The sequence below is a fragment of the Schistocerca gregaria genome, chromosome 6 (assembly GCF_023897955.1).
Source record: "Schistocerca gregaria isolate iqSchGreg1 chromosome 6, iqSchGreg1.2, whole genome shotgun sequence".
In the NCBI taxonomy this organism is placed as follows: Eukaryota; Metazoa; Arthropoda; class Insecta; order Orthoptera; family Acrididae; genus Schistocerca; species Schistocerca gregaria.
In genome coordinates this window covers 71,183,728-71,208,475 of record NC_064925.1, presented here as the reverse complement: position 1 = coordinate 71,208,475, position 24,748 = coordinate 71,183,728, and the positions used below count along the sequence as shown (strand labels likewise).

Below are 24,748 nucleotides of genomic sequence, written 5' to 3'. Positions count from 1 at the left end.
CCAAAGAGGATGCATACAGAAGTAAAGAGGTATATAGTATAAAGACGTAGGATGAAAAGATGCATGAATGGCGAAAGAGGAAAGGGAAAGAGGAGAAGACTGAAGAGTAAATGGGAGTGAGGTTGGTTAACGTAGGTTCAGTCCAGGGGGATGGCGGGATGAAAGGATGTGTTGGAGTGCAAGTTCCCACCTCCGCAGTTCAGAGGGACTGGTGTTGGGTGGGAGAAGCCAAATGGCACATACGGTGTAGCAGGTTCCTAGGTCTCTAGAATTATGCTGGAGGGTATGCTCCGCTACTGGGTATTGGACATCTCCTAGACGGACAGTTCGTCTGTGTCCGTTCATGCGCTCAGCCAGTTTAGTTGTTGTCATACCAATGTAAAAGGCTGTGCAGTGCAGGCATGTCAGCTGATAAATGACGTGTGGTTTCACACGTGGCCCTGCCTTGAATTGTGTATGTTTTACCAGTAGCGGGGCTGGAATAGGTGGTTGTAGGAGGATGCATGGGGCAAGTTTTGCAGCGGGGTCGGTTACAGGGGTAGGAACCGCTGGGTAGAGAAGGTAGTCTGGGAATATTGTAGGGTTTAACAAGGATGTTATGGAGGTTAGGGGGGGGCGACGAAAGGCAACTCTGGGTGGTGTGGGGAGAATTTTGTCAAGGGATGATCTCATTTCAGGGGTTGACTTGAGAAAGTCATATCCCTGGCGGAGTAATTTATTGATGTATTCGAGGCCAGGATAATATTGGGTGACAAGGGGGATGCTTCTGTGTGGTCTGAGGATAGGAATATTGTTGTTGGACAGGGAGGAATGTATTGCTCGGGAGATCTGTTTGTGGACAAGGTCTGTAGGATAGCTGCGGGAGAGGAAAGCACTGGTCTGGTTATTGGTGTAATTGTTGAGGGATTCGTCACTGGAGCAGATACGTTTGCCACGAATACCTAGACTGTAAGGAAGGGAGCATTTGATGTGGAATGGATGGCAGCTATCAAAGTGAAGGTACTGTTTTTTGTTTGTGGGTTTGATATGTACAGAGGTGTGGATGTGAGCTTCAACAAGATGAAGGTCAACATCCAGGAAGGTGGCTTGGGTTTTGGAGAAGGACCAGGTGAAATTCAGATTCGAAAAGGAGTTGAGGTTATGGAGGAAATTAAGGAGTGTTTCTTCACCATGAGTCCAGACCACAAAGATGTCATCTATAAACCTATACCAGGCCAGGGGAAGCAGCTGTTGGGTCTTCAGGAAAGCCTCCTCCATGCGGCCCATGAAGAGGTTGGCATAGGACGGAGCCATCCTGGTTCCCATGGCAGTTTCCCTGATTTGTTTGTAGGTCTGGCCTTCAAAAGTGAAGTATTATGGGTGAGGATGAAGTTGGTAAGTGTGATAAGGAACGAGGTTTTTGGAAGATCTTCGGGTGGGCGTTGGGAGAGGTAGTGCTCAAGGGCAGAGAGACCATAGGTGTGTGGGATGTTTGTGTAAAGGGATGTAGCATCTATGGTGACAAGAAAGGTTTCAGGTGGGAAAGGAGTGGGAATGGATTTGAGGCGTTCTAGGAAGTGGTTTGTGTCCTTGATGTAGGATGGGAGTCTGCGGGTGATAGGTTGGAGGTGTTGGTCTACCAGAGCTGAGATACGTTCTGTTGGGGCTCTGAAGCCTGCTACAATGGGACGGCCAGGATGGTTCTCTTTGTGGAATTTAGGTAGTAGGGTACGTGGCTGAGGTGGAGTGAGTATGCCTAGGGAAGCCGTTGTGAGGCCTTGTGAGGGACCTTGGACTTTTAGGATTTTCTGCAGCTCAGTCTGGATGGAGGGAATGGGATCCTGGGTAACAGCTTTGTAGGTTGAGGTGTCGGAGAGTTGACACAGTCCTTCTGCCACATACTCCACACGGTCAAGTACCACAGTTGTGGAGCCTTTATCCGCCGGGAGGATTACAATAGAGCAGTCTGTTTTCAGCTCCTTAATGGCGCGGGATTCAGCTGGGGTGATGTCGGGGGTTGTCGGGATGTTCTTCAAGAAGGACTGGGAGGCAACACTGGATGTGAGGAATTCCTGAAATGTCTGCAAGGGATGGTTTTGGGGGAGGGGAGGAGGATCCCTTTGAGAAGGCAGTCGGAACTGTTCTAGACAAGGTTCAACACTGGGTCTAGTATTTGGGGGCTGTGTTTGGGTAGTGAAGTGATATTTCCAGTTGAGGTTCCGAGTGAATGAGAGGAGATCTTTAATCAGGGCAGTGTGGTTGAATTTAGGTGTGGGGCTAAAGGTTAAGCCTTTTGATAGAACAGATGTCTCTGGAGGAGAGAGGGATCTGGATGAAAGGTTTAGAACTGAACTGGGGTTGGTGATATGTGGCATTTGACTGTGATTATAGTTGAGATTTGGTCTGTGTGGGGTATGTGCTGGGATGGGGAGATTGAGTAGGGTGGCTAGGCTAGGTTTGTTGGCTATGAGGGTTTTTTTTTTTACGGTTCTGTTGTGGTTGGTGTTTGTGAGGGATAGGGAGAGGGACCCTACTTCTTAGGTGTTGCACTAGCACTGTGGATAGTTTTTTCAGGTGGTGTGTGGCATGGGACTCAAGTTTGCAGCTGGCTTCTAGGATGATGTTCCTGAGTGTGTTCTCCAAGCAAGGGTTTGAGAGGTGGAGGACTTTGAAGAGAGATAGGAGCTGTTGGGAGTGGTGGTTACATGAAGTAGTGTAGAGATTCAGGACAAGTTGGGTAAGGGCTAAGGATGTCCAATACCCAGTAGCGGAGCATACCCTCCAGCATAATTCTAGGGACCTAGGAACCTGCTACACCGTATGTGCCATTTGGCTTCTCCCACCCAACACCAGTCCCTCTGAACTGCGGAGATGGGAACTTGCACTCCAACACATCCTTTCATCCCGCCATCCCCCTGGACTGAACCTACGTTAACCAACCTCACTCCCATTTACTCTTCAGTCTTCTCCTCTTTCCCTTTCCTCTTTAGCCATTCATGCATCTTTTCATCCTACATCTTTATACTATATACCTCTTTACTTCTGTATGCATCCTCTTTGGTTTGAAGCTGGCACAGTACCTACAGTAGAATATCTTTGGCTTCCCTCTGACAACCATGCCTCCATCCTTGCTACCCTCCCTGTTTTCCTTTCCCTGTTGCTTCATAACCTGGGTTGTGACTAACTAAATCCACTTTCCTTTCTTCTCATTCTTTCCCCTCTCTCCTCCCTGATGAAGAAACATTTATTCCGAAAGCTAGGAACTTAAATTTTCGGTTGTTTTTGTGTATCTATCGGCTGTACTGACTGAGGTAAGTACTGGCCAGCCCCTCTATCTCTTTGTTAAACTCAATAAAAAATAAGAGATGTCAATATAAGGGCAGCAAACTAGAAACTATTTCATAAAACCGTTTGAATGTCAGTCTTTCTACCATGCTGATTTTCTGTCAAACTCTTACTGAATATTACGCTGATTTTTAAGTGAAAGAATTTCCACGTAGATGACTGCTTTCCCTGCAAACAATCTGAGACTGCAACTACATAATACTATCTGTTAGGTCATTATAACACCCATTAAGTCATTATAACACACATAAAGTTCTGATTCGGAGTTACGAATTATTTACGAATAAAGGAGACGACTCAACAAAAGGCACTGCATTGTCGAGATATACACAAGCAAAAGGTACAGAGCTTGACTAGCTTTCAGACTGCACTTTCTTTATCATCCTTGTAGGAAAACTATGCAAGAGCGTGTGAGCGAGGGTGGGCACCCGCATGTGTGACCAAGCGCAAGGGCACACACACACACACACACACACACACACACACACACACACACACACACATATTTCTATTATGCTCAGTTAACTGCCAGCTCTTTCCTGGCCCACGGTAAGTGTACTGGGGTGGGGTGTGGTTGTGGGCTGAGAGATGGAGAGACGCAGGAGCCATAAAGAGGGTTGGAGGGGAAGGGTTTGGCGGCTAATGGGAGAGTGGGCATCCATCTGTGAGCTACCTAAGGGTGCAGATAGAGGGACAGGTGGCAGACAGTTGGGCATGCAGTTTCAGAGACTAGGGCATAAGATAACAGCACATAATTAGCTGATGTGGGGACACAAATTGGGATAAGTTACTGGGGCAGGGGATGGGAAAAAAACACACACACACACACACACACACACACACACACACACACACACTATTTGGTGCAGAGTGGGAGGGGGGGCGGGCAGAGAGATATCTTTGGTTTAGGCCAGGAAGATTATGGCAGCAAAGGATGTGCTGTAGGGAAAGCTCCCATCTGCACAACTCAGAAAAACTGGTGGTGATGGGAAGGATCCAGATGGCATGGGTTGAATCTCACATCTCTGCTGTGCTGTATGTTGTGCCACTGGGTGGTCCACTTTGTTTTTACCAACAGTTTGGCAGTGGCCATTCATTCAAGCTGACACATGGCTGGTTGTCATACGTAAAACACCATGTAGTGGAACTGGTATATAACATGGCTGCTCTCACAAGTGGCCCTGCCTCTGATGGGGTAGGAAAAGCCTGTGACAGGACTGGAGTAAGTGTTAGGAGGATGGATTGGGCAGTTCTTTCATCTGGGTCTTCCACAGTGGTATGATTCCTGTGACAGGGGACTGGGGTGGGAGTTGCACACGGGTGCACTAGGATGTTGTGGAAGTTGCATGGGTGACAGAACACCACCTCGGGAGGGGTTGGAAGTATTTTGGACAGGAAGGGAACGATGATAGATAAAGCCCTGATGAAGGACATGGTAAATTTGTGCCAGTCCAGGGTGGTATTGGGTGACAAGGGGGATGCCTCTTTGTGGTTGGTTCCTGGGAATGATGTGAGGATCAGTTGTGTATGAGGATGTGGCATGAGGTATCTGTTTGTGAATTAGATCTGAAGGGTGTTGCCTGTCTGTGAAGGCCTTTTGAGGCCTACAGCATACTGGACAAGGGAGTTGTCACTGCAGATGTGTCTACCATGTGTGGGCAGGCTGTATAGAAGGGGTTTTTTGTTTGGAATGGTTGGCAGCTGTTGAAGGGCAGGTACTGTTGGTGATTAGTGGCTGTGATGTGGACTGAGGTGTGGATGGAGCCATCTGAGAGGAGATCAACATCTAGGAATGTGGCACGATGGGTGGAGGAGGACCAGGTGAAGTGGATAGGAGAGAATGTGTTGAGGTTGTGGACGAAAGTGGATAAGGTGCCCTGGCCTTGTATCACATTCTGAAGATAACATTAACAAGGGCCGAGATTCTTTTGGTGATGGCACTGTAACCAGCCACAATGGGGTGCTGAAGACTGTTACGTTTGTAAATTTTAGGGGGCCATATAGAAAGTGGATGTGTGAGCTGTTGTTTGGTTGAGTAAGGATTTGGATTCTGGGAAGAGGTTATGGAAAGTGCCTAAGGATTTCAATGGGGACTGGAGGTTATGTTGGACCTCTGGGATGGGGGCACTTGGGCAGAGTTTGTAGGTGGAGGTGTCTGACAACTGGCAGAGGTCCTCTGCCAGATGGTCACTCTGGTTCATCACGACAGCATTGGAACTGTTGTCTGCCAGGAGGATGATCAGGTCAAGAACCAGTTTTAGGTTGTGTAGGGCAAGCCTTTCTTCTCCTGAAAGGCTGTTGTTCTTAAAGAGCGACCTGTGGAAGGATGGCGAGGCCAGGTTAGATGTTGGAAATCTTGGGAGGTGACTAGGAGACAGTTAGGTATGAGTGTGGGAGAGTAATTGTTGGATGGTGCTATGAATCGGGATAGGCAGGGTTTGATGTTGGAATTTGATTATCTTTGGTTGGAGAGGTCAGCAGCAAAGAAGTGTTTCCACTGTAGGGAGCACAAGATGGAAAGTAGGTCTTTCAAAAGACTAACACAGTGAAACCTGGGAGTACAGGTGAATGTGAGGCCTATGGATAGGACAAACTTCTGTGGGGCACCACAATCCAACCCACACACTACCAACAGTGCTCCTTCTTGTCAACCCCTCACAGCACCCATATCCTACCTAACCAACCTTTTCAACCTATCACATCCTCTAAAACCCCATACCAATACTCCAAAAAATCTGTTAGAGCAAAAACAATCCCAAAACACTGTTGTTAACCGCTCCACCTAAATCCTCAGCCCCACAGAAGGTTCAGTCCTATTCAAAGGCCTCACATTCTGTTCTACTACCAGGTTTAACCCTGTTGGACTTGCAAAAGACCTACTCTCCTCCTGCTCCCTACAGTGGAAACACTTCTCTGCCACCAAACATCTCTAAACAAAGCCAACTGAATCCCAACATCAAACACAGCTTGTCCCAATTCATATCACCATCCAATGGTGACCCTCCCACACTCCCACCTATCCATCCCCTGGTCACCATCCAGGAATTCCTAATCTCCAACCTGGCATCACCATTATTTTCCAGGTCCCTCCCTAACAAAAGCAACATTTCAACAGAAGAAAGGACTGCCCTATTTAACCTAAAAATAGATCCTGACCTGATTGTCCTCCCAGCAGACACAGGTTACACCACTGCTGAGATGAACTAGAGTGATTACCTGTATGAGGAACTCTGCCAGTTGTCTGACATCCACCTACAAGCTCCGCTGAAGTGTCCCAGAAGTCCAATATACTCTCCAAACCCTGCTGAAATCCTTTAGCTCTTCCCAGAACCTCTCCCCGGAATCAAAATCCCTACACACCCAGACACTAGCCCACACATCCTGAGCACGCTACTGTGCCGCCACTGAAAGAATCTCAACTCTTGTTGATCAAGATCTCCAAACAATTGTCCAAAACCTAGCATTCCATATTAAAGATACCAACCCCTTCCTGGACTGGCTCTCCACCATCCCACCACCTTACTTCCCAAACTCCCATTCTTCACTGTTGATGCACCCTCCCTATACACAAACTTCCCTCATGCCCATGGGCTTGCCACAATTGGACACTACCTCTCCCAACGCCCTCCAGATACCAAACCCACCATTTCATTTCTCATACACCTCACAAACTACATCCTACCCCATAACTACTTCACATTTGAAGGGAAGGTACTCAAACAATAGCCATGGGCATCCACATGACAACCTCCTATGCCAACCTCTTCATGGACCCACTAGAGGAGACATTCCTAGCTTCCGAAAACCCAAAATCCCTGGTCTGGTTCAGGTTTATTGATGTCATTCTTATGATCTGGACACAAGGGCAGGACACCTTATCCTCTTTCCTGAACAACCTCAACCCCTTCTATCCCATCCACATCACCTGGTCCTCTTCCACCCATTGTGCCACCTTTCTACACATTGATCGCCTCCTTTCAGAGGGGTCCATCCACACCTCAGTCCTCATCAAACCTACCAACTCCCAACAGCACCTGCACTTTGACATCTGCCACTCCTTCAAAACAAAAAACAAAAATCCCTTCCATACAGCCTGGCCACATGTGCTAGATGAATCTGCAGTGGCAGGAACTCCTTCATCCAATATGCTGTACACCTCAAAAGGCCATCACAGACAGGCAACACCCTTTAAACCTAATTCACAAACAGATCTCTCATGCCACATCCTCACACACAACTGATCCTCAGATGAATCCCAAGAACCAACCACAAAGTAGCATACCTCTTGTCACCCAATACCACCATGGACTGGAACAACTTAACCACGTCCTCCATCAGTGCTTTGATTATCTATCATCATGCCCTGACATGAGGGACGTCCTACCCAAAATACTTCCAACTCCTCCCAAAGTGGTATTCTGCCAACCATGCAACTTCCACAACATTCCAGTCCACCCCATGCCACTCCCACCCCAATCTCCTGCCACAGGGATCATACCACTGTGGAAGACCCAGATCAAGACCTGCCCAAGCAACCCTCCCAACACTTACTCCAGTTCCATCAAAGGCTTGTCCTACCCCATTCGAAGCCAGGACACTTGTGAGAGCAGCCATGTTATACATCAGTTCTGCTACAACCACTGCACAGCATTTGACGTATGACAACACACCATCTGTCAGCTTGAATGAACGGCCACTGCCAAACTGTTGGCAAAAACAAAGTGAACCACCCAGTGGCACAACATACAGCACAGCACAACATGTGAGATTCATCCCATGCCATCTGGATCCTCCCCACCACCACCAGCTTTTCTGAGCTGTGCAGATGGGAGCTTTCCCTACAGCTCCCATAATCTTCATGGCTTAAACCAAAGACTTCTCACTGCCCTACCCCCCCCCCCACCCAATAGTGTGTGTGTGTGTGTGTGTGTGTGTGTGTGTGTGTGTGTGTTTTCGCCATCCCCAGCAACCCACCCCAATTTGTGTCCCCACATCACTCCAGTTTATGAAATTGCCTGCCCAACTGTCTGCCACCAGCCCCCTCTATCTGCACCCTTTGCTAGCTCACAGATGGATGCCCACTCTCCCATTAGCAGCTAAATGCTTACCCTCCAATCCCCTCTCTGCCTCCTTCCTCTCTCCATCTCTCACCCCACACTCCACTCCCAGTACACTCACCATGGACCAGAAAAGAGTTAGCACTCGACAAAGCACAATGTATGAAGTCAAGTGTGTGCAGGAGGCAGGAAAGAGGTGGCAGTAGACTAAGCACAATGTAGGAGGACATGCGTGTGCATGTGAGAAAGTGTGCGTCCGTGCCTTTCAGTGAGCTGTCACCATTATTCATAAATATCTGTTAAGGCATTAATACATAACAAACTGTAACATTACAGTATATGTGGTAGACACACGAAGAGCCTGGAAAAAAGCTTACTTTAATTGTTGGGGGTTGTTCTTTCACCGTACAGACAGAAAATGGTATAGACTGCTTCCAAACTTACTCAAGTAAAGATGAGGTCATCTACATGCAATTCCGGGAAAGTGTGCAGGGCTTTTGGAGAAACAAAAGGAAAAGTTCAGAAAAGCCCTAAGTGTTAATGAAAAATTAAGTGCTACATTCCAATTCCAAAGTGTTGAGTCCTCAAATACTCTTATGCTATTTCACCTCCAGTTCTAACTTGTATGATGGTCACCTAAGACATGAAGGTCATAAAGACAGATTGGAGTAAGGAAACTAGGTTGGTTGGATGGTTTAAAACGGGAGGGAGAAAAAGGGACCAAACTGCTTGGTCATGGGCCCCTTGCTCCTATTTTAACAATTCCACAAGGGAAAGAATAAAGCAAACTAGGCATACAGCACAATACCGAGAGGAAGGAAAAACCACAAGAATGACAGAACAGCAACAAACACTACAAGCAAAAAAACAGAGATGCAAAAAACTTGTAGAAGAGAATAAAACAGGAGAGCAGATTACCGTCACTGGCTGACCACGAAAATAAAAGGATAAGCCAGCCACTCTGCAACACTTTAAAACCACCACCCTAAAAGCACTAGGGTGGAGGACATTGAGGGAAAAAGGACACATGCTAAAACTTTGATCAAATGATAAAACCCACCCTCACATATAAAACATAAAACCAAATCAGCCGATGAAGCATTGTCTGCTAAAATTAATGATTACGAGTCTGTTAACTTAAGATGATGCCTCAGGGCAGCCAAACTAGGACAGTGCAAAAGAATTTCCATCACTGTCAGCCAGGCACCGCATTAACATTGAGGTGGGTCTTCACGGTGCAGGTGGTAACCGTAAGTCACCCAAGTGGGGCCAATGAGGAGCCGGCAGAGAACCACAGACTATCTGCAAGAGACGTGCATGGAGGGCTTCCACACTTTTGTAGTCTCCTTAATGGCAGTTTGTTGTGCATACTGAGACTATGCCACTCTGTCTCCCAAAGCCGAAAAACCTTGCATCGTAAGAATGAACGCAGGTCAGTTATTGGAATGCTGATTTCCATATGCGGTTTCCATGTAGCCTGTTTGGCCAGCTCATTGGCAAGTTTGTTGCCTGGGGTTCTAATGTGACCTGTGGTCCAGACAAACACCACTGAACGACTCGACCATTCCAGGGCATAGATAGACTCCTGGATGACAAGGGCAGCACTTGTCGATAGCTTGTAGACAGCTTAAGAGTCAGTACATATAAGAAACGACTCCCCAGGGCATAAACGTATGTGCTCATAAGCATGAGATATAGCCACCATCTCTGCAGTAAAAACACTGCAGCCATCAGGCAAAGAATGTTAGTCAATATGGCCGACGAAGCCAACATGACCATCAGCCATCAAGCCATTGGTGTAAATTACTTGTGAGCCCCGGAACATGTAAAGAATTGAGAGGAAGTTACAGCGGAGAGTTGCGGGAGTACCTGAGACTTCAGGACCATGTGAGAGGTCAAGGCGAAGCTTTGGCCGAGGTTTACACAATGGAGGTGTACGTGAATGGACCTCGAGTAGAGGTGGTAAAGGGAAGAACTCCAGTTCAGACAGAAGTGAGCAGATAAGAACCACAATCGAGAGCCCTGACTTTGGCCACCAATGTGGGAGATGCACCACAGTGGTTGGGAAAACGAGATGATAATTCAGACGCACAGGAGAACTACGAATGTGTGCAATATAACTTGTAAACAGTTGTGCACGGCTAACCTTCAATGGAGGGACTCCGGCCTCCACCAGGACGCTAGTCACTGGACTCATCTTACAAGCTCGTGTCACTAGTCAAACGCCATAGTGGTGCACTGGGTCGAGTAAACGCAATGCTGAGGGCGCCGCCAAGCCGAAAAGCAGCCTCCCATAGTCAATGTGGGATTGTACAAGGGCTCTGTAGAGCTGCAGCAGCATAGAGCGATCTGCACTCCAGTTGCTGTTGCTCAGGCAGTGAAGGGTATTGAGGTGCTGTCAGCACTTCCGCTTAAGCAGACGAAGGTGAGGACGCCAAGTCTTTCGGGCGTCAAAAACCAGTCCTAAGAATCGATATGTCTGCACTACAGTGAGTGGATCGTTCTGGTTCCGGATGAATGGTACGATGTCAACAGAAGTGCACGACACACGACTCTGCAGCTGAAAACTGGACACAGTGGGCTAGAACCAATGACTGCACCACTCAGCAGTAATGGAGCAGCAGTATGAAATGCAGAAGTCGTCTGCATACAGAGAAGGTCAGCCCTACAGCTGCTGATAGGAAATTTTGAATAAAACTCAGGAGAGGGCCACAAGGACCCTATTCATCCAATGTGGCAAAGTTATGATGTCACCAGGTCGTCTTGTATGCTTTTCGTAAATCAAGAAAGACGACAACAAGCTGTTACCATCTGGAAAAGTCTGTTCGGATGGCAGACTGGAGAGATACAAGATTATCAGTAGCAGAGTGACCCTGGCAGAAACTTCACTGGCATAGAGCCAGTGGGCCACATGACTCCAAGACCTAACCCAACCACCGACTCACCATACGTTCTAGCAGCTTACAAAGAACATTGGTGAGGCTGATGGGCCAATAGCTATCCATGCCAAGTGGGTTTTTACCGCGTTTGAGTACTGAAATGATTGTGCTCTCCCCCCATTCCAATGGAAAGACGCCATCACATCACATCTGTTGAAGATGATGAGGAGATGTCACCTGTAGTCAGACGAGAAATGTTTGATCATCCAACTGTGGATACCATCCAGCCCAGGAACTGTGTTGGGGCAATGTGCAAGGGCACTGAGGAGCTCCCACTCTGTAAATGAGGTGTTATAGGGCAGGGTGTATACGTGGACAAGGAAAAAAAATTCCTTGATTTTTCCCGGATCTCCAAGTTAAAAATACATTTTCTCCCAGATGAAAATACACTTTTTCCGTTTTAAGTGACAGTATACTTTCTCTCGGAACTGTAAAACTTATCCTTTGAATGGACATGGTTTTATACAGCAGCGTAGAATTTCCCGGCACTTTAGAAAATGAAATTCAGGGGGGAAAAACACATTTTGGAAAGATCTTTGATGTGCAGCAACATGTATGCTGCATATTTTCGTGTTACGAAAGTATAAATTCGAATTCCACCAACAAGAAAAGTTAAAGGTTTAAATTAATATTCGTAGTGTTTCTATAAAAAAAGCAAAGCTTTTGCATATAATATTTATCTCTAAGATTAATAAGCTACAAGAGAAGTTAAGCTTTCACATATAATGTTGATCTATTTAGTGCATGTTACACTTTAAGAGACATCACACAAATATGCGAATAAAATTTTTAATACAGACTTACATCTCTGATCTTCTAGGCTCGAAATTCTTCTAAATGACTCGTCATCAATGAGTTCATTTTTAAAAGAGAGAAAACGTTCAGTGATTTAAGATATTCATCGTATGTTCTCACACATAGTTCATCTTGCGTAAAAGGCAAATTTATTTTGAAAATAACGCTTTTCGAACAACAATTCGCAATATTTTCCCCGACCTGTTAGAAATAGATTCATTTCAGCAGTTGCCACCGCAATTTCCTTGTTCTTGGGGGTCTTCATTTTGGATTTATCTCGCTGCTCCTTGGGTTTCTTTGATTCAGTCTCCAGGACTGAGAAGGATCATTAAGCCCTATGACCAGCTGATTTTGGGCACTTCAGCCACTGTTGGGTGTCATCTTTCCCACTAGTAGAAACCTGGGAGGGGAGGAACCCAGAAGACCCAATCCTAGCGAGAGGAGCTGAAGATGACTTACGCTTCTCCGGCTGAGAAGTGGGGACTGATGTCCCCAACGGTTTGGCGGGGTGTGGGGTGCAAGTCCTCCTGAGGTAGGTGGTGTGGGAGAGGGAAGTGCCCCCCCCCCCCCCATCAAGGGGGCAGCTGCAGTCTTACTACTCTGAGAGCCGACTGGAACTGACTGAATGGGTGGGGCTAGAACTGGTCTCATATCGGCGGCCTAAGATGTAAAGAGGTACAGGATGTAGGCGGTCAAATTTCCTCTCATTCTCAGTTTAGGTCAGTCGGTCCACGGTCTTGTATTTGATGATTTGCCATTCCTTCTGGAGAATCCTCCAGTCTGGAAGGCGGGGCACATGAAGTATTGGGATGTGATGCATGACCAGAGTCGCAACGTACAATGCTGGAAGTAGAGTGGGAAGACATATGCCCAAACTTCCAGCATTTAAAGCACCGCATCGGGGGAGAGATATATGGCTCAAAATCACACGGGTATACAATCACCTGGACTTTTTCGGGTAATATGTCACCCCTGAAGGCCAAGGTGAAGGAACCAGTGCTTACCTGATTATCCTTTGGGCCCCTATGTACGCACTGGACAAAAAGAACTCCTTGTCGCTTTAAGTTGGCATGCAGGACGAAAAGAACTCTTCTTCGCTTTAAGTTCGCATGCAACTCGTCATGAGACTGCAAAAGAAGATCCCTGTGAAATATAATACCCTGGACCATATTTAAGCTCTTATGGGGCATGAGGGAAACATAAACATCCCCCAGCTTGTCACAGGAAAGTAGTGCCCGTGACTGGGCAGAGGATGCTATTTTTATCAAGAATGACCACAATCACATTTTGGACAATCCCTCCACCTCCCAAAACTTACCCTCTAAATAGTCCACAAAAAACTGAGGCTTCGCCGACATGAAGGATGCCCCATGAGCTCTTGTACATATGTGGTACCTGGGGTAGTAAGATTCGCTGCCATCCTTAGCCTGGCGTTCCCCCCATGGTGTGGCCATGGAATGGAATGGTTTTGGGTCAGATTTCATTGCAATGTAGTTAGAGCTTGATAACTTAGAGACTGCTGCCATTGGGCCACCAGCAAGAGATAATGTAGTATGATTCATTGCGTCATCGGTCCCTTGTTCCAATTAAAATAGTTCCACAAGGGTGGATGCAAAATAAGCGAGACATACAAAATAGCTGGAAGAAAGGAGAAAACCACAACAATGACAGAAGGGCAATAAACAGTAAAATTGTACAAAAAAAAAAAAAAAACAGAGATGCAAGAAACATGTAGAAGATAGTTGGTTGTTTTAAATGGGGGGGGGGGGGGGGGGGCAACCAAACTGCGGAACTGCGAGGTCATAATTACACAAGGGAAAGAAGAAAAGAAAGGAGACGTACAGCACAGTTACATGAGAATAGAATAACTAGAAGAACAACAGAAGGACAACCAACACTACTATGGACAAAACAGGAAAAGAAAACCACAGACAGAAGTGTGAAACAGGTAAAAGGGATAAAAACAAGAGAGCAGATGATCGTGGCTGGCTGACCACGTGAATAAAAAGGAAAAGCCAGCCACTCCGCGACACATTAAACAATCCAGCCTAAACGCATTAGAGTGGAGGACACAAAGGGACAAAGGACATGAGCGAAAACTTATATGGAATGATAAAACCCACCGTCAAGTATAAAACGTAAAACTAAATTGGCTGATGAGACGTTGTCAGCTAAAATTAATGGCAACGAGTCTGGTAAATGAAGAGTCCATCACAGGGCAGACAAAGGACAGCTCACCGAGATATGGGCCACTGTCAGCCGGGTGCCGCACTGACACTGAGGAGGGTCAAGAAGGCACAGGAAGTACCCGCCAATCACCCAAGCATGGCCAATGCGGAGCCGACAGAGAACCACAGAGTACCTGCGAGAGGCCCACGTGGAGGTCTTCCACACATCTGTAGTTTCCTTAATGGCACACAGTGTGTTCTGCGTACTGAGGTTATGCCACTCCGTCTCCCAAAGCTGCAAAACCTTCGGCATAGTACTGAACATAGGTCAGTTGCAGAGAAGCCGATCTCCATAAGCAGTTTCCGTGTAGCCTGTTTGGCCAGCCTGTCGGCAAGTTCATTACCTGGGATCCTGACATGACCTCGGGTCCAGACAAACACTACTGAAAGACTAGACCATTCCAGGGCACAGATGTACTCTTGGATGGTCGCTACCAAAGGATGATGAGGGTAGCACTGGTCGATAGCTTGTAGGCTGCTCAAGGACTCAGTACACAGAAGAAACAACTCCCCAGGGCATGAACAGATGTGCTCAAGAGCAAGAGATACAGCCACCAGCTCTACAGTGAAAACACTGCAGCCATCAGGCAACGAGTGCTGTTCAATATGTCCTCCATGGACATAAGCGTAGCAGACATAATCATCAGCCATCGAGTCGTCAGTGTAAACCACTTCATGGAATCAGCACATGCCAAGAATCTAGAGGAAGTGACAGCAGAGAGCCGCTGCATTAACTGAGTCCTTAGAGCCATGTGATAGGTCGAGGCAAAGCTGCAGTCTAGCTATACACTATGGAGGTGTACGTGAATGGACTTCAAGTATAGGCAGTAAAGGCAAGGACTCCAGTTAGGAAAGAAGGGACCAGACACGAATTGCAAATGGAGGCCCTGACCTGGGCCGCCGACGCGGGAGAAAAGGAGATGGTAATTCGGATGCACAGAAGAACTATGAACTTGTGCAAAGTAACTGGCCAGCTGATGTGCACGCCTAACCTTCAATGGAGGGACTTCGGGCTCCACCAGGACCCTGGTAACCAGACTCGTCCTAAAAGCTCCTGTCGTTGGGCGAATGCCACAGTGGTGCACTCGGTCAAGTAAACGCAACGCTGAGTGTGTCGCCAAACCATAAACCAGAGTCCCATAGTCAAGGTGGGATTGAACAAGGGCTCTATAAAGCTGCAGCAGCATGAGTGATCAGCACCCCAGTTGGTGTTGCTCAGGCAGCGGAGGGCACTGAAGTGCTACCAGCACTTTCACTAAAGCTGACAAAGGTGAGGAAGCCAAGTCTATTGGGTGTCAGAAACCAGTCCTAAGAAACGTTTTGTCTCCGCTACAGAGAGTGGATCGTCATTAAGGTAAAGTGTTGGTTCCAGAGGAACAGTGCGATGATGACAGAAGTGCATAAGACACGACTTTGCAGCTGAAAACTGGAAAACGTGGACTAGAGCCCATGACTGCACCTTGTGGATGGCTCCCTGTAGGCGCTGCTCAGCAACACCAGTACTGGTGGAGCTGTACGAAATGCTGAAGTCGTCTGCATACAGAGAAGGTGAGACAGACGGCCCTACAGCTGCTGCTAGACCATTAATCGCCACTAAAAATAGAGATACACTCAATGCAGAGCTCTGCAGGACCCCATTCTCCTGGATATGGGGATAACTATGGGAGGAACCAACTTGGACATGGAAAGTACGGAGTGACAGAAAATTTTGGATAAAAAACGGGATCGAGCCTCGGAGAGACCACTCGTATAATGTGCTAAGAATATGATATCACCAGGTTCTGTCATGTGCCTCCCGTAAATAAAAAAGGACGGCATCGAGGTGTTGACTTCTGGAAAAGGGTGTTTGGATGGCAGACTCCAGGGACACAAGATTATCAGTGGTAGAGTGACCATTGCAGAAGGTTGGCTGGTTGGGTTGTTTGGAGGAAGAGACCAAACAGCGAGGTCATCAGTCTCATTGGATTAGGGGAGGATGGGGAAGGAAGTCGGCCATGCCCTTTCAAAGGAACCATCCCAGCATTTGCCTGGAGTGATTTAGGGAAATCACAGAAAACCTAAATTAGGATGGCCGGATGCGGGATTGAACCGTTGTCCTCCCAAATGAGAGTCCAGTGTGCTAACCACTGCGCCACCTCGCTCGGTCTTGCAGAAGCCGTCCTGACATGGAGCCAGTACGCCATGTGACTCCAGGACCCAACCCAACCGCCGACACACTGCACGTTCTATGAGCTTACAAAGAACGTTGGTGAGGTTGATGGGCCGACAGCTATCCACATCCAGCAGGTTTGCCGGTTTTAAGCACCAGAATGATGGTGGTCTCCCGCCAGTGCAATGGAAAGATGCCATCGCACAAGATCCGGTTGAAGATGACGAGGAGTTATCGCTTGTACTGACTGTGGATGCGATCTGGCCCAAGAGCTATTTCGGGGCAACGTGCAAGGGCACTGAGGAGCTCCCACTTTGTAAATGGGGCAATATAGGGTTCATTGACCAACAGGACTTTCTGAGGAGGGGGGATTCCCCAACGCAGAGGCGCGAGCATTGTGCTCAACAAAATGCTCGACAAACACGTTTGCATCGGTAGATAACACTCCATTGATGTTAATGCTGGGGACACCTGTTGGGATCTGGTACCCAAAAAGACATCTCATCTCCATCCAGTCTTGAGAAGGTGATGTATGGCACCCAATGGTTGAGACATATCTCAACCAACAATACTGCTTCTCTCATTTTATAAGTTGGCGAACGTGGGCACGAAGCTGTTTAAAGGCTATGAGGTGCTCCAGGGAAGAGTGCCGCTTATACCATTATAGAGCTCGCCGACGCTCCTTAATTTCTTCCGTGACTTACAGCAACAACAAAGGAACTGCCTTTCGCCAAGGGCACCCTAAACAGCCAGGGTTCATGTTTTCTTCTGCAGAAAGGATAGTTGTAGTCAACTGCACAACCATCACATCGATCTTCCCATGTGGGGAAGATTCAATGGTGACAACAGAGTGAAAGTTTCCCAGTCTACTTTGTTTGAAGCCCATCTGGGCAGGCGTTTGTATGCCTGACACCGGGGCACTGACAGGAAGATGGGAGGTGATCACTACCACACGAGATGGGGTCGTCTATCTTAGCATTGAAGTTAGGCCTTGACTGCTTAGAGACTGCTGGTGTTTGACCACCAGCAAGAGATGAAGAACTACGCTTCATGGCGTGTCATCTGCCCTGATAACACTCACTCCAACCAGGGGCTCTCCCCACAGGTCCCACCCAGCCACAGCAAAGGCAACCTGGTAAGATGCCCATTGCTGGGAATACCGATGCCCCAGGGTGACGGACATCTACTCCTTGGCATACATGCGGAGTTAATGGCATAGGCATCAGCAGAGCAATCCCTATGTAGTCAGGGGACTACAACCAACAGAGTACACGGCAGCCCCACCACAACGGACTGACTACCGTGCTGGATATCAGGTGCAAACAAGTCTTATTATCATCAGCACAAAAAACTATACAGCACAGTGGATGGAGGAAAATGCACCCAGGAGGGTGACCTCGCCCCACAGTTGGAGAATGAGCGGAAGTGCAGATCCACATCGACAAAGAATGCGATAGGTCTCAGCGCATAATGGACACGATGCACCATGTAAGGCACCCTTCCCAATTGGGCTTACGCTTTGGGAGAATTTAGAGGAATGGAGGTCAAACCCAATGGCGGACAATTCACATAAAGGCCGAAAGGTGTGAGACTCCTTTTAGTCGCCTCTTACGACAGGCAGGAATACTTAGGGCCTATTCTAACCCCTGGACCCGTAGGTGGGGAGGAGAGGAGGAGGCGATGGGTGGAGGAGGGGGCGGACTGACAACTTGTTCATCATAGGAACTGATAACATTTTATTCAAATCTGCAAAATTGTCAAATGTTGAGACAGAAAAAGAGAAGAGCTATGTGTGAAGCCCATATACAAAAACATGAAGAGTTATAATCATGTACAGTTGATGAATACATCCAAATTTTCCGTCCATTATTTCATAGATCAGTCTAGTGTCAATACCGAAAACAACAGACAGAAAGAAAATAATTACATTTTGTTTGAATTTAAAAATACAGATACTACCACATCAATGTTCGACCACCCACAGAGACATAACCGCTCAAGGTATTAAACAATGATTAAGACTAAACAAAATGAACATGTCAGTGGCCCTGACAGAATTCCTATTAGATTTTACACTGATTATACAGCGGAATTAATTCTTTCCTTAGTTAATTTATCCAGAAATTTTCTGTTGATTTGAAGTGTGTAAAAATTACTGTTGTTTTCAAGAATGGATACATAAAATTACAGACCAATGTTGCTAAGTTCTTCCTGTTGCTGGATCTCGGAGCATATTTTAAGCCCGAAGATTATGTCAAATCTGGGTCAACCACATTTCCCTCAAGGAATCAAGGTTTCAAGAGAAAGCACAGCTTGCTTTCTTTACACACAACATCTCGCAAATAGCAGATGCAAATGAACAGGCAGTTTTTGTCCTTGTAGATTACCACGTTGTTGACTAATAACAAATGTACAATGGTATGCAGCATCTTCACATATATGTGATTAGAGTAATGAATTTTTGACCAATACAGTACAATAAACAGTTCTGGATGGTCTACGTTCAGAGATGAAAGTAACATCAAGTGTGCCCTAAGGCCGCATACGATGATACCTAATGTTCTCAATTTAATAAGCGATTTATTGGTTAGTTTGAGGAATTTTTTTCATTTGTAAGTCTTTTTAAACATGGATAAAGTCAAGGCAAGTCAAGTCAAGGCAATGTGCGTAACAAAGATAATAACTCAACAATAACCAACTGCTAGATTAATGGTAGATGTTAGGAACATGTGACTTCATTTCAATAATAAAAGCAAATACCTTGATGTGACATGAAATAGAATGACCATGTAAACTTTGTAGTAGGGAAAGGTGAATGGAAGACAGATTTCCGGGAAGGATGAGGAAGAGTGCAGTACATTTCTGAGAGAAATCAAATTAGCTCATGTGATGAATACTGCAGTACCAAAGCATTTGAGTTCCATTAAAAACAATCAAGAAAGCAGACATCCAATGAATTCAGACACTCTGCTAGGATAGCAACAAGTTTGTATAGTCCATATGCATGATCGCTGCTCTGTCATTGGCTGCATAGAACTAGCAGACACACTCGCTTTCGTTCCCTTCATGGTGAATGCTGTCAACAGTACTACTACTACTACTACTACTACTACTACTATGCCACTGGCCTTGACCTAGACTTTTACTGGTTTCCTCTATGTTGCTGCGGCCATTGTTCAGTATTCTCCACAAACAATTAATTTAAATAAGTGGTTAAACATTCTCAATGAGAAATGTTAAAAAAAAAAAAAAAAAACAGTGCAGACAGCAGAAAAAGAGATACTTGGGAACAGCATAAGGCATGCAAAAACCTTGTGGTTCGATAGTGAATGTAAAACAGTAACAAATGAAAAAAAAAGACGCATGTGGAAGGACATTACAACCACATTGTAGCAGAGGGATAATGGAAGAATATAAAGAATACCGGAAAATTGAGTAAAGGAGCCATCAAAGGGAAAAGAGGGAGTGAATGAAGGAAAATCTGAAGAAATGAGGCTTCTGAAAGGTGCATATGAGGCAAAGAAATTTTACAGGGAGGAGAATAAGGCACAGGAAACATTCAAGGGTGGAATAAGATTAATAAAAGATGAGAATGGTGAAATAATAAGTGAAGAGTAGGAGGGGTGTCACTACTTTCACAAACCTCTTAATCGAAGACCAGTAGTAACATGGAAATCAACAGAAATACAGGAGGAAGAGGACCCAGATAACAGTGTGGACCCACCTAACTTAGAAGAGGTAAGAACTGCAGTGACGAAACTAAAGAACAACACGGCGGCAGGAACTGACAGCATTCTAGCAGAAAGTTTCAAGCAAGGAGGCTCTAAATTGGAAATGAACGTCCTGAAACTGATTAAACTAACACGGGAAGAAGAGGAAATGCCTCAAAGATGTGATTATATGCGCTATATATAAGAAAGCAGACCAGATAAAGTGTAGTAACTGCAGAGGGATCACATTGCTTAATCTGGGACATAGCCTCTAACATACTGTACGACCAACTACTGCCAATAATAGTGAGCAAAACAGGGCCGTATCAATGTGAATTTATCCCTGGTAAGTCAACTATCAACCAGATATTTACCCTAAAATAAATTCTGCACAAAAAAAAGGTTATGGGATCAGAACAGAATTTTTTATTGACTTTAAAACAGTGTATGTCAGAATAGACAGAGAGCAACTATATCCAGTTCTAGGTCAATTGGGTATTCCAAAAAAAATGATGAGGGTAGTAAGGATGACAGTGAGAGAAACGCAAAATGGTATAAAAACTAAAGCAATGTTGTCCAGTACTTTCGAAATTAAAAATGGAGTATGGCAAGGTGATGCAGTGGTATACCTCCTATTCAACACCACCTTGGAGAAGGTGATGAGAGAAGCAAATATCTTTAATAGGGGAATGATTTCTCATAAATCTGTGCAGATATAGGCCTAGGTGGACGACACTGGCATAGTAGCAAGAACTCTAACAGCAATGGAAGAGACATTCACTGCAGTAACAGGCCAGCAAGAATCTAGAACTAAATATCAATGAGCAGAAAACAAAATACCTAGCTGCTGGGAGAGCACACAGGGAGAACATGCCAGCCAAAATAACAGTGGGTAGTTATATCTTTGAAAGACACTATCATTACATATAGCTTGGTTCGATTGTAACCAGTGTAAACGATACCTCATATGAAATGAAGTAGAGACTAACTGCAGCCCATAAAGCTTATTTCACCTTAAAAAAAGCTTGTATCTCCAAGATTCCTGACTAGGGCCACAAAACTAACCATTTATAAAACATTGGTCAGGCCAGTGATTACATATGCCTCTGAAACCTGGTCTCTGACAGCAATGTATGTACTCGAGAGAAGGATACTCAAAGAGAAATATCGGTCCAATTTGTGAAAGGAAAAGATGGTGGAGGCAATACAACCATGAGTTTTACACTATCTACAAAGACCAGTCTTTTAGAAGAATTGTGAAGACAGCTAGGCTGGACACGTGGCATGGATGAATGATACAGAGATACAAAAAAAGATTTTACAAGGAAAGCCAGATGGACAGAGAGAATGCAGTCTACCGAAAAGTAGATGAGATGACGGAGTAATAGAAGACATTCGGAAGATCGCTATAGGAACTGGAAAATGCTAGCGAGAGACGGAGATAAATGGAAGGAGATAGGTGAAGAAGCCAAGACTCGTCATGAGTTGTAGAGCCACAGAAGGAGGAGGCTAAACATTCTCTCCAAAAGTTATGACTGGTCACAAATGGAGAAAATTATGATAGCCAATTTTGGATACAGATTGAGCAAGCAAGAACTGTCTAGTGAAACAACAGCTTTGACGAAGTGACGTCTGCTTCAGCAGTGTGCAAGCACTCCACAAAAATGCTAACACCTCAGGGAAAACTTCCAAACAGCTGACAAGTGTAAAGAATCCTTGGGTCAACAGAAGCTTGCAGTACCACCTATAAGCTTTGATCCCTGACATAGCCATGTTACATTATCTTACAGTACACCATGTTTGGAATCTGTCATGTTTTAGATGGCATTTTGTTGTCTGTGGTAGTGCTCTACAGATGAATACCTATTTTTAGGAGTTTTATAAGTGGTGTTAGTGAGCCACTATACATAGCGCTGTGTCACACTGTTGTTTGGCAGATTTTGTTGACTTGTCATTGAGTTATTTTAATGTGGCTCATTACTGCCAACATTTGTTTTCGTCTTTGGAACTGTTAATTTGGCATATTACAAATTAAATTTTTTTTTCTGATTTGTTACTAGTTTTAGATCTTATGACAAAATTTACAAGTCATACACTAGTTGCAGTTATGGGTAACAACGTGCCACTGCAATTAAATTTATGCAGTTATATGGCCTCATAGCAGAAGGTTGAAATGTCAACAGCACAGTTAATTAATGAAACTGACCAAATTTATTATATTTCATCATATGAACTCCACTACCCCCCCCCCCCCCACACACACCATTATCTTTATCTCTTCCCCTCAGATCAGAAGATGGCAGCGTAAGAGTCTTAAGGGCTGTCATCTATGAGCAATTACAGTGTTTACACTGCTATCACAGTGCCTGCATTGGGGTAGTTATGTAGGGGAAAGTGCTGTGGTGATGTAGGGACCTGGGTCCAAGGGGCTACTGTTTCAGGCGCTATTTTTTTTTTTTTTGGGCGGGGGGGGGGGGGGGGGGGGGGGGGGAGATGAGTACAAAATGGGTTGTGGTTTCATTAACTGAGGAATATGTGATTACAGTGTGGAGGGTTCAACATTTACTTCATATTCATTATCTTCTTGAGGATTTAGGTACTTGACATTATTAACACTTAGTGATGAATCATATTGTAGAATTCAGAGATTATGTAATGGGGGCTTCTGCCAATACCATGAGTGGGTTCTGGAGGTCTGTGAAACTATTCCAGGGAGAAGGAAGAGACTCCTCCATCTTGTAGTTTCAGCTTGATGAGTACTGCTGGGAGAAGAAGAGTTTAGCTGAAAACTACTGTCCATTTCAGTGTTTTGTTGGGAAAAACTAGGTCTATAGGCCAAAGATTGGAAGTTAAATTTATGTGATGAGGGGGTGGGCAGCATTCTTTAATTTGGTTTAGGATGTTTTGTTAGAGCGGGAATGTTTTGGGAAGGGGGGGGGGGGGGATGAGGATTAATTTTGTTTTGAGTGTGTTTAATTTTTCCAGTGTTATGTTAGAAAAAGACAAATTATAAATGGTTATTAAATTCAAAACCTTTTTTTGGGAGAGAGGCGTTAAAAATTTTCTGTGCACGATGTTTGACTTGTTAAATGAGTGAGATGAATAAATGAAATGAGACAGGCATAAAAAAAGGGGGGGGGGGGGTAGTTAGAGGAAATAATTTCAGATCTGTGTGAATAATTATGTTTCAACTAATTAGCATTTAAAGAACAAACTCCTCAATATCAATATCATATACTTAAACAACACAATACCAAAATATGTGACATCTTTATTCTATGTCTCTTTACTGTATTTTTATTCACCAAAACTAGGTGATGTGCCATTCTATCGAAACTAAGGACTTCTGGGAACAAAAAGGGGCTAAAGAATGATAAATGTTGAAAAGCCAATAAATTTACAATGACTCCAACACAAATTCTAGAATATGTCAGCTAAACAGCATGGTACTTCCATAACTGCCAATGGCATTTCTAACAGGCAATGTCCTGTTCTCTTGTAGTACGTGTAACTTCTTAATATACAATCTGAGGAGCCTCAAAATTTTCACATAAAAAGAGATGGAAGTTTGATGGTGTAGATTTATCATCTAAGCAATTTTGTTTGCTCTGCAAATTCTGCTGGACAACAACGTATCTGCTTCATACTGTCACAAACATAGTCCTAGCTGTGGAGCAGACATTCATAATACTTATACTGTATCGCACAATGACAGTTGGCAAGAGATTTCCACTACATGTGTACTGTACATTAAATAAATCGAAACACACATTTCCCGTGTATTAGAAGTTTTAGTTTATGTCAAATATGATTTACATGGTTGCAATTAAAGGTGGCTTTTAGGGTCTACAGGCGCGACTTGGCATATGCACAACGCTAGCGTTGGTTCTGGAAATGTACAGTTTGTCCTAATCAATAATCAAAACTTAATCACAGAACTGAGTGGTTTGACATAATCTTAATGGTGTGGAAAATAGAGTGTTTGCTTCATCTGGCAAATTCCGTCAAGATATACGGCTGACATCCATTGCCAACCAACTGTTTTCAGTCAGATGAAAATTTAGTTCTAGTGTTTCTAACGAAGTAACGGTAGTTATACCAAGCACAATATCGATAAATGTATAACTTCAAACTCAACAGAGTCTGTTAAGTTTGCAAATAAACATAAAGCGTATGGTAATCAGTCTGTTGTTATTTTCATTCAATAAAGTATCGTTGGTCGTACCTGCTGCAAAATGCAATGGAGTCGATTTTCTTCCAGCTGTATCGCGAGCATTGACTGTTTGCGGCGTCACCAACTTCTTTACTCGTACAATATCACCTGTCTTACACGCTTCGAACAATTCCCTCAAAGGATCACTTGAGGTAGAAGGTATAGAGTCTATTGTGGTAGCCAAAATAGAACGTCTACTCGCCATTTTACCATTGTTACGCTCTCGCTAGTTACGTGAATTTGCGAGACACTCTGTTATGTTGTGCTGACTGCCATCGTCCTGTCATATCTTTCGCCAACATCTTTGCGATTAAGTCCAGTTGAGTAACATAT

General features: G+C 45.0%; 1 protein-coding gene across 2 annotated transcripts in view; it reads right to left on the bottom strand.

Annotated features, from left to right (window-relative positions):
* The window catches only part of LOC126279045 (poly [ADP-ribose] polymerase tankyrase), a 287,326-nt gene extending 262,596 nt beyond the window's left edge, over window positions 1-24,730 (bottom strand). The window contains exon 1 of one of the 2 annotated variants that reach the window (XM_049979452.1): window positions 24,428-24,730. In XM_049979452.1, the coding sequence (XP_049835409.1) occupies window positions 24,428-24,620 (193 nt within the window). In that variant the 5' untranslated portion in view covers window positions 24,621-24,730. The remainder of the gene's footprint in view (window positions 1-24,427) is intronic. The other variant, XM_049979451.1, reaches the window with a different exon arrangement.
* Between the last annotated feature and the right edge of the window lie 18 nt (window positions 24,731-24,748).